An 11,206-nucleotide genomic window follows, 5' to 3' on the forward strand; every position below is an offset into this window, starting at 1 on the left:
GAGAAAAAGATGAATGTCCTTGCATGGCCTAGTCAGAGCCCAGACTTAAACCCCATTGAAAATCTGTGGAATGACTTGAAGACTGCAGTCCACAAACGCTCACCATCAAATTGAACTGAACTTGAGCAGAGAAGAGTGGGTAAATATTGCAAAGTTAGTAGAGACAAAGACATATCCCAACAGACTAAAGGCTGTAATTAAAGCAAAAGGTGGTTCAACAAAATACTGACACATTCTTTTCTATACCTACTCTATTCTATTTGTTTGACTCCAGTTAGTTAGTATTGTTAAAAGATCAGGGAGGCTTTTCAGTTTCATCAGCATAAGTTTATTAGAGTATTATACTGAGAACACAATGAAATTATGAGTTTATTAATTCAGTAAAATTTTGTGTTGATTCCATCACTGAAACAATATGTGGTTGTAACATTTAGAATAACTTAAAACAACTGATGTTAAAAAAAAAAAATCTATTTTTTGGCCCAAGTGGTGAACCTCAGGATCATATTATCGTCTCTCTGGGGTTGGTAGCAGCCAATTCCTGCAAAACATTGAGACATTCCAGAATCCAGAGTATAAATAATCTATATTTAAAAGGAAGCTATTTGTATTTTGTGCATTTGAAAACTATTTTGATTTAATTATTTTGTGTTATAAATTAAATCAAGATTAAGCCAAATTTCCTTTCCTGCACCACACCAATAAAATAATGTTATATGATTATCTTCATTCACGTACCCACTTCCAGTCGGGTTATAACTCCTGTTTTCTCAGACAGAAGCTCCCAGTATGTCTGATCCTTATCAGATCCAGCCAATCCGTTCACACTCTCCAGATATATGCCAAAGGTTTTATGAATAGTGTATGTGAATCTATTGTTGTATCAAAAATAAAGAATTAATCAGAATTGCACAAAAATTCAGTTCACAGTCTGCTTTCTAAATATGTAGTTAACCCTAAGCCTTTGCAATGAACTGACAAGACAACTGTTGAGTCAGGTATGACTGGAAAAACATCTCAGGCTTATCACAGATATAAGCCCCATTTCCCCATAATCTTATTCAGTCATTACATTACAAATGCTTTTGATTAAGTATGTCAGTCATCACAAGTAAGTTAATCACAACCAAAGTTAATCAGGTATACTCTTCTATACTGCAATCACAATACTCCATGTGAAGTGTACTAAACAAGTAAATTCAGTAAAAGTTTGTGGAGTACTTGAAACCGTCGTTGGTGTCCTACAGTTGATTTAAGACACCAAACATCAGCCCTTCCTCTACCACAGTGGTGGAGTAGGAGATCTGCTCATTAGTTAATTCATTAATGACAGTCACTCTAACGGGTACCTGTTCCAGCTTGCCTATTCGAGAGAGAGAGTGAGAGAGAGAGAGAGAGAGAGAGAGAACAGCATTATTTAGTTCAAATACATGCTGTAGTAATTTAGAGCATTAATAAATTTAATAACAAATAATGAGGTAATCTCTGATGAATTAACTTTTTGGTCTTTACTTGGTTTCTGTGGATAATAGTGTTTTCATAAAAGCTAACATAAGTATAATAAAATTCATACTTTTTTATACCTAGACCTGCAAGGAATTAAACTCAATCCTCACCTGAGCCTGCAGGCAGCCCCAACCCTGGGAAAGGCAGCAAAGCTGCAAAGCACAGAAGACTAATTGCTGTCAGAGCCATTCTACCAGTCTGCCCAATGTGTCTGAATGTCTCTCACAACCACACACTCCATTTATATTCTGGGTTTTCTTTGCATGCCAAATTCTAGAAAATAAATGATTAGTTTTATGGAGAGGCCTTATCTCTTACCTTAGAAAGGTGTGGTCTGCTAAAGGATTTTTGCCATGGATTACTTGATGCTTGTTTCTGAGAAATATTGAGTACAAACTCTGATAACATTGAAAGTAGAGAAATTATTTGGCAAGGACCCAGTGACCATATTTTGTCTTGTATGTTGTAAGATATGACATGTCAAATATGCTGTAGAGGGTGAGGATTATGTGGTTATGTTATCATTTACCACTGACCTCTCTTACCTCTTAAAAGTTAGTGTACTTTTCATTAATAAACATTAATTATTAACCATCACAAAATAACCTGACCACACAGTGGTGTGCAGGCGCTATCTTAAAGTATCTTGTGAGGAAGAAAGTCTCTGAGCAGTTATTCTCTTTATGTAATTATTTTATTTAATAATTTCTTAACCTGCCCAAATTCATTCATAACCTTTTAAAGATTGATTTGTAGATTATGTAAATGTCAGAATTCTTCCATCCATTAATCTCTATCTATCTATCTATCTATCTATCTATCTGTCTATCTGTCTGTCTGTCTGTCTGTCTATGTAGACATCTATCTGTCTGTCTTATAAATTATATATTCTGTCTGTCTGTCTATCTGTATATCTTAATTTACCTTCCCATATTATATTCAATTTAGCAGGACAATAAATGTATTTTTGCTGTAAAATATTGTAAGAATGTTTTTAGAAGTAAAAACGTTTTAATGTGTGGGCTATCTGTCTGTCTCTTTACATCCACATGAAGCTGTATTTCCCCTTTCAGCAAAAAATAATTGAAAAGATTCTTCAAAGCAATCACACATGCTGCAAGGTAAGCATTATTTCCCTCTCCATCCCCAACATAAGATTAGCCTAACGTAGAAACATTGAATATGATATTGAGCGAATCATAACAGCAACAGCATGTGTACTCGCCATGGATGATGTAGGGCGTCGTTTGAACGCGAGTTACCCCGTTGGTTTCACCGAGAATAACCCGAGCACTGCAGCATCAGCACCAGCAGCAGCCGATGCGCAGGTGCCGCCTTTAAAGAGACCGCGCGCTCAATTCTCCCGTGCTGCTGGTTAGGCTGTAATTTCCCTTTGTTTTTCGTCTCCATCATCTCCATCCCCACCCGTGCCTTTGCTCCCCCCCCCCAAAGCAATGTCATAGACAAGGGGTTCTAAAAATAGATGTTACATACGTTTCCATCCTCCTGCTCCACTAAAATAAGAAAACAGCCCTGTTGCTGTAAATCGCGAAAGCAGACTAGTAGGCACTAGACTAGTGACTTTTCTCTTGGATCAAGGGAAAGTTGAGATCCCCACCTGTCTGGTTAACATAAGATGGCACCAGGCCAGTCCTGCTCTCACTTTCCTGCAGAGGGGTTTGTAATGTAATCCACCACACAACATCAGCCCAGTAAGCCGTGGCTTGTGCGTCTGCCATCACAAATAAACAACACATTTTTAGCCTTAGAACAATTGAAAAAAAAAAGTAGCACTGGGATGAATAAATTGCCTGGACTTCCGCACTGCAAAAAATATCAGTAAAAAAATTAATTAATATCGGTTACAGTTAGTGACATTGTTACACAAAGTAAAAAAGCCTATATTATTAAGAAAATTATATTTACATTTCATTGTAAAATACTGTAAGAGTAAAAAGAAGGCCTATGAATATTATTTACAGAAAATAGCCTATTCATCGAGATAATGCGTATAGGCTACTTTATAGCTAATAACCAAGGCTACAAGTAGTTAGAGATTTAAATATTGTCGTAATATTAGGCCTATATATACTCATACAGTTATCAGCGCAAATTATGCCGAAATGTCGCCTAACATCACCATTGTATTTTTTTCGTGACATTTTTAGCAACAGTTGCCAGAATTAACCATAAATGTACCCAGAACAATTTACAGTGCAGAATCTTGCTGTTATTTTTAAAATGTAACCCCCCAAACACAAGCAAAGTATCATAACGTAAGTAACCAAATCACTGCTACTTTAATCGTCCTCCAGTGTGTAACATGGGCTTATTTCGGACGAGAGCTGTTACGCCCAGTACCACACACCGCCAGGCGTGCCAGGGCTCCTCTGTCCACTGTGCGCTATATCACACTGCGGTGCAGCATCCGGAGGACCGCGCAGGACGAGCACAACTCCTCTCTACACAGCCCCATACGCATACTGGATGACTGTAAATGCGCAATGATCGAGTCACGGTTTGCCCTTCTGTCAGCTGTCCGAAATGAAACTCCTGGTTTAACACGGATGCTGCTGCATCTGTTTAATTATTCATAACTGTTATGCTTGTTTTGGATAGGAATTGTCACAGTATATTTTCAAGGAACGATATGAATGTGTCGTGTAGCGGCTTTCTTAAGGAGAAGAGCATCCTCTCCGTCACCGGTGAGCGGGATCGGGCGTATAACGGAGCATCTTTATTCTCAGCTGGACTATAGAGCGGGGCTATAGAGCGGGGCCGCTCCTGTTGCTGAAGCCTGTGTGTGTACATATGATGCTCTTGAGCTCTAAGGAATGAATTGGACATTTTTATAAGGAAACACGCTGCCAGGGAGACGTTTGATCAACTCGACGCGTCAAAAAAAGTAGGTACCTATTCTGAGTCTTGGTGAAACAACACATATTGAAGGTCTCCAGTATAAACACACTTGCCTGTGCATGAGTGTGATGTCATTGACAGGGCATGTGATGCATATTATTCTAAACACTGACTCACCATAAATTCACCATAAAATATCTAGGTAGAGTGCATGTGTAATGAATGTGAAAGGTTTCATTTTAGCTTCTGTCTCATATACATTTCTTTATATATGAAAATATTGTTACCATAATTGCTCATTGTATATTCTGTCTTATATCTGTTCTGGGAAGTGGATTAAATGAAGGGAGATGATCTGATCTCTGACAGATCATAGAACAGCCAGACTGGGTTTTAAAGGGTTTTCATTACTGCTTCTCAATCCTCAACACTGCACATTTTGGATTTTTTTTTCTCATTTAACAGCTGACTGATATCATCCTAACAGCCTAATGAGGCTCCAATACCCAAACTGGATGTGTCAGATAAGGGAGACATTTAAAATGTGTCATTCTGAGGTATTTCAGAACCTGGATTGAAATACAGTGCTCAAAAAACATGGCCTTTCTTTGACTGATCAGAAAAGACTAGGCAGTGTTTCATTAACTGCGGTCAATAGAGCTATATAAGTGACATAATCTGTAATATGCCTCACTATGTAGTTCTCACTTTATAGAAATGTATATCTCCCAACCTGGTCTGGTTTAAGAGGTGTTTTGGGCAGTTTGTCCAGGGACCATCTTAAACCAGTTAAGACCAGCAGTCTAGCTTAGGGATAGATCCAATTGAAATTATTGTATTTTTGAAATTATTTTTAAATAAAGTTTTAAGGACATCTCTCTTGAAGATGAATCACTTGAATATAAATGGGGACATTGAGGATCAAGTGCAGGTCCATCAATCACAGTGAAATGTAGCTTTTTTAGATTCTCCAGTCCCTGGTCTTGTGCCTTGAGTCATAATGGACAATAAACTGAGCACTTCTTAATGGAATATACCATATTGACATACAAGTACTTTAACCATATAAATTGCTAGCTGGCAACAGTGAAAACATTGGTTCTTTAGAGAGGCAGGGTTCTATCAAGCACAGCACCCGGAACTGGTTGAGACGCTTCTGCAGCCTAAGTGCATTCTCATTGACGTGAAATACAATAACTCATATGGATTCCACATTCGCATTGCTGTCAGTACTGTTTGTACCTCTGTAGCTCGGTGCAATGTTTTTCAGCGTCAGTGTCATTGAATCTGAGGTGTGATTTTTTATTAAATGCTGATATGACTACATTTAAAAGTCTGATATTGTTGCAGAAATGCATTTGCGTACTGCATTCTATGTAATCCAGTTCTTTTACGCTGTGGACTAATCAGTTACACTCTTAAAAATAAAGATCTTTATTGGCATCTGGTTCCGTGAAGAACCTTAAACATCCGTAGAAACTTTCTGCTGCACAAAAAGGTTCTTTTTAGTGGAAAAGGGTTCTTTAGACTATTAAAATGTTCTTTACACTAAGAAAAGCTGGTTCTTTTAAGAATTGTTCACTGAAAGGTTCTTTGGGGAACTCAACATGGTTCTTCTGGCATCACTGCAAAACCCCCCCTTTGGAACTGTTATATTTAAGAGTGTTTGATCTATAATCGCCTTCTGTATTCAAACAATATTTTACTTGCTTTAATTAACTTCAAGCCCTGTTTTTTGTCCGTATTATTCACTATATTTTAGAATGCACTTTTTTTGTGTACACTGTGTGTGTGTGTGTGTGTGTGTGTACTGGTTTATATATCCTGGTGGGGACTTAAACCTGACTACACACAGACTCATGGGGACTCGTGTCTCGAGTTTTTTGAAAATCTAAAAATGCAGAAAGTCTCCTGTGAGGGGTAGGTTTAGGGGTAGCGTTGGTGTAGGGCAATAGAATATACGGTCTGTACAGTAGAAAAACCATTACGCCTATGGAGAGTCCCCACAAGGATAGCTAACCAGACATGTGTGTGTGTGTGTGTGTGTGTGGCATTTTTCATATTCTGTGTCACTCAGAAAGTAAATGTGAATCAGCACTATACTGTTGTCAGGTTGTAATCGGATCTTTACTCCTCACAACAGTTCTGGAATTACAACCTCAGCCTTCCCACATCCAGCAGAAAAATTTGAGAATCCAACTAAATCTGTCAGAGCTTTCATCAAAATTAGAGGGTAATTCTATAAAAATCATATTAGATTATGTAAATATTAATAAAGCATAGCGCAGCTTCAGGAAAGCTCTGCATTTCTATCAAAAGCTACAAAAATACTAATATAAGAGATGCTCGACCCATTGCTCAGCTGTATTCTTGTCAGCTTGTTTGTTGAGAGCTTCCCCCGCAAAAGTGAAAAAAGGTTTCCATCAAAGCTTCAAATGCTGGCATCAAATTCCATAGGCTAGGGTAATTACTCTACTAACTGAAACTGTCTCCAAATGCATAACTCTGAGCAGATGCTTCCTTTCTTACTGATTTTATGCTCAAAACAACATCTTTCTAGATGGTCTGGGGATAATATAGCTGAAACTGAAAGTGACGTGACGTGTGGCCAAGTATGGTGTCCCATACTCAGAATTTGTGCTCTGAATTTATCCACAGCAGTAAGTAGGGAACACACACACCGTGAACACACACCTGGAGCAGTTGGGGGTTTGGTGCCTTGCTCAAGGGTCTCATCTCAGTCGTGGTATTGAAGGTGGAAGAGAGCACTGTTCATTCACTCCCCCCACCTACAATTCCTGCCGGTACAGAGGCTCGAACCCGCAACCTTTTGGTTAAAAGTCTTTGACTCTCTAACCATTAGGTCCCTATAGTTAGTGTCCTAATGCCATTCAACTGACCTAACTTAAAAACTTCATTAAAACAGAATGTAATATGGTTAGAATGAATCAATGTTCATACAGAATGATGACTACCATTATTCATCTGAGTTTCCTTTCAAAAGGCAGAATGATTTTGTTACCTTTCTGTTCCTCCTTTTCTCTGAGCTCTAGCACAACCTCGTATATGTATCACTGACTCAAATAGGAGCATGAAATTACACACCACTTATCAAAGACATATTCTCCCTTGCAAGTGTGTGTGTGTATGTGTGAACTGATTGCATTGAGGTAGATTTGATTGCAGATAGTAGTTTTGCGATTAAGTATTCCTATGCTTCTGTACAAATGTTCCATTATTACACATTATAACCATTTTCTAATTTTTGCATCCTCCCACATTTCCCAGGCTCTTGGTATGGCTGCAAAGTCCTTAGAGCCGGGGTCTGTTTCCATTCCCATGGAGGAGACCAAGCGTGCAGGTGGCGCCCTTCCAGATGCTGCCATGCTGACCCACCTGAAGAAGGTGGAGAACCATATCACAGAGGCACAGAGGTTTTCTCACCTGCCTCGGCGTTCAACAGTGGACTTGGAGTTTACAGAGATCTCCTACACCATCCGTGAGGGCCCCTGTTGGAGGAGGCGAGGTAATACATGAATCCTCATGATGAAGCTTATGTGGTGATTACAGTAAGGTGAAGCTTAAACTTGGAAGCATAACTGAAAATAAGTGATTATAGAATTGATATAATTTTTGTTTTCCAGGTAGTAGTAGTTTACAAAACGTACCTGTGAGATTTCTATTGTGTCAGAAATCAATACAATTATGTTCCTTTTACTGCCTATACAAGTGATCCAGTGATTTACTGTATTTATCACTTCCAACCCTTTCCAGATATGATAAACTACCAAAAACAGGAACTAAAATTATGCAACAAATCAAACATAAAACACTGCACTGACAAAAACTTATTTATGTGGTTGTCTGCTACTAAACATTCATAATGTCAGAAATCAAGATACTGTTAGTAAATTAAATATATTACATGGCTCTCTGGGATACTCAAGTCTGATTGGTCGATTGCTGCTCTCAGTTGTCACATCACAGTCGTCCATGGCAATTGCCAGCTCATCCAGGTTATAAAACTGCTACTTTCATACCGTGGATTTGCACACTCTGGTTTCATACAAATGTCAAGTTGCATCTCAGTTATATCTCAACTGTAATTTTAAAATGGCTTTTAAAGAATTTTGTTGTAGTCGGCACCAATAGCCTCATGGTTAGTGTGCCGACATACAGACCAACTGTGCCCGCAGCAGCCCGAGTTTGATTCCCATCTCGAGGTCCCTTGCCGATCCCGCTGCCCTCTAAATATAACATAAAACATAATTTTATTGTAATATTGTTGCAGTGTTCTTCTTGTTGCTAGTTTGTGGATTGTAATGGACTACTGTTTTCTAAGAGTAAGCTTTTATATAATGTACAGTTAAGGTTATAAAATAATTTTAACTCAGATTAATATTTCACATCCTCTTTTTTTTATTTGTTTGGTGAGTAGGCACGTCAGAGTCACGATGACCCTGCCGGGTTTATTTTGCTATATTGACCAGATAGCTATACGTAATCTCTTATCACTCCAAACTCACTACACACAAACACACATATGTACGCACAAGTACACATATACACAGGCGTAATACTATTAGCCCCTCACACACTCCATCCTGTGTCCTGGACTGTAGAGTGCTATTCTCAGCAGACTTAAGATATAGTAAATAATTCACTTCCCCAGACGGCACGCTACTCAGCAGTCTGCTGCCTAGCCTAGCTAAACCTGCCCAGGATGAAATCAGCCCACACACGAATGCTAACACACACTTTATTGATAAGGACTCAAACGCAAAATGAGTGATAATGGGTTTATTTACAAAACTACAGACAAGACAAGAGAAGGTATGGAGGGGGTGCACAGTCCAAACAATAAGCAGGGATGAGGCTCAAACACCGGCAGGCTGAGAGAGTGACCGCTGAGTCCAGCCCAAGATGACAGTAGGCCAGTGAGCAGTAACGGCAGGGCAGAGCGAGATCGGTGGATAGCAGTGAAGGTCTGGCAGGGACACACACTTAGCACAAGAACCTAAACACTCATGGTCTCTAACTAAAGATAAAGCAAAGAACACTAGAGAAGAAAACTAAACTACAGCAAGGATACACAGGGACAGTAGACTGAACAAAACAAGACCAGAATTAGCAGGTAGAACTACAAATATCTTACTACAGACTTTTAGCAACAAGGAAGAACACAGCAACACAATGTATAACAAACTGGCAAAACATGAGGGAAAGAAAGCACAATATAAAGGGAGTGGAGAACATAAGGGAACAGGTGACAACACTCAGACAAACAAGGGGGCGTGGTAATTGGAAACAAGGAGGAAAACACAAAGACAGAGAACACAACACAAACAAAACACATAAAACAAAGACAAGACAGACAGAACCGTCAGGGGAGAACCCTCACAGTACATGGTGTTTTTTTGCTAAGAGATAGATAAGATAAGAGAGAGAACTGGCTATCAGCAGTAGTATATCCATTAATATCATACGATTGCTCAGTTGACACACCTTGGAAAGCTACATGGAGAACTATGCAGAATTTTAACATATAGCTAAGGACAAGATGAGGAGCAATGTATGATTGCAGGAGAAATTATTTGTGCTTAAATGCTCTTAGGGAGCTTTGGGTGTATGTGCCTCAATGGTCTGGAAATGGGCTCATGGACATTATTCATTTTCAACTTTATGTAACTTTTTTATTTTTATTATTGCTATCTATTTTACCAGCTCATGGGACTTCAGTACATACCAGAGAAATCTCATAATGTCTTTGCCTTCTCCTGTCTGTCTTTCTCCCTCTCTAACTGCTCCATGTATTTTATCCAGTAAGCAGCATGGAGAAGCTGGTGCAGTGCTGTTAATGCTGGTGAATGATGGCTATTGCACGCACAGCAGCTTCTATAGCTTCAAGTCCTAAAGCATGCTGAGCTCCACCCACACATACCCGCATATTCACACACACACGCGGCACAAACCAAGCACACATGCACGACAGATGTGTCATAAAGTCTCGCAGTTGCACACGTGCCATTACTAAATGGAAGAGGGTGAATCATACAGTGGTGATCTCTATAACACTGATAGCAAGCCACTCCTGAGACTCGTATATGTTCCTTATGTTTAAATGGTGTACCTCATTATGCTGTTCATGAGTTAGCACCTCATACATTACTATGCCATTCTTTCATTATTACCTCATACTTCATTATACAGTCCCGCCGGTATTCCATCTGTTGAGAAACAAGCTCTTTCGTGTGTAGTTTAAGTATTAGCATTTTTAGATGTATGATTTCAGTCTATGTGGCTTTTGAGACAGAGAGAGAGAGAGAGAGAAAGAGAGAAATGTTGGGTATGTTGGGTTTTGAATGCTGTTCCAGCTAGCTACTACCTTAACCAGCAAGACTTCTTGCCTCAACTACCTTTAGCAAAAACACCATGCTGGTCATCTAGCATTTTTTTTTTTTAGCTTTTAAACAGCATGACTGTTCTGGTCCACCAGTATAAACCAGCCTGAACCTGCATGGAAATTTATATGAATTGATCATTTTATAAATACCGCAAAGGCAAATGTATTTGCTTGCTTTTACATGGTGATCCAGGTTTATCCTGTATCAGGGACGTGCACAGACATTTTGAGGGGCAGGGGCTCAAATGGAAAAAAGGGCACTTCTCATATTTATTTAAAAAAAAATTCTAATCAGAACGTTAAATATATTAGGGGTGTGCGATATTGACAAAAAATATATCTCAATATTTTCTGGGATTTTATTGATAACGATAATTAGATGATATTTTGCTGAGTGTGTTATTGTGCTGATATCTTAAAGGGGTCATATGATGCTAC

The 11,206-nt window shown here is 38.9% G+C and overlaps 1 protein-coding gene across 1 annotated transcript in view; it reads left to right on the plus strand.

Moving 5' to 3' along the window:
• Nucleotides 1–3,879: 3,879 nt before the first annotated feature.
• The window catches only part of LOC107722792 (ATP-binding cassette sub-family G member 4-like), a 20,886-nt gene continuing 13,559 nt past the window's right edge, over nucleotides 3,880–11,206 (plus strand). Inside the window, exons 1-2 of the mRNA XM_016531271.1 lie at nucleotides 3,880–4,411; nucleotides 7,654–7,891. Of these exons, the coding sequence (XP_016386757.1) occupies nucleotides 7,663–7,891 (229 nt within the window). The 5' untranslated portion in view covers nucleotides 3,880–4,411; nucleotides 7,654–7,662. The remainder of the gene's footprint in view (nucleotides 4,412–7,653; nucleotides 7,892–11,206) is intronic.

The sequence above is a fragment of the Sinocyclocheilus rhinocerous genome, unplaced genomic scaffold, assembly GCF_001515625.1.
Source record: "Sinocyclocheilus rhinocerous isolate Xijiao unplaced genomic scaffold, SAMN03320098_v1.1 scaffold544, whole genome shotgun sequence".
NCBI lineage: Eukaryota > Metazoa > Chordata > Actinopteri > Cypriniformes > Cyprinidae > Sinocyclocheilus > Sinocyclocheilus rhinocerous.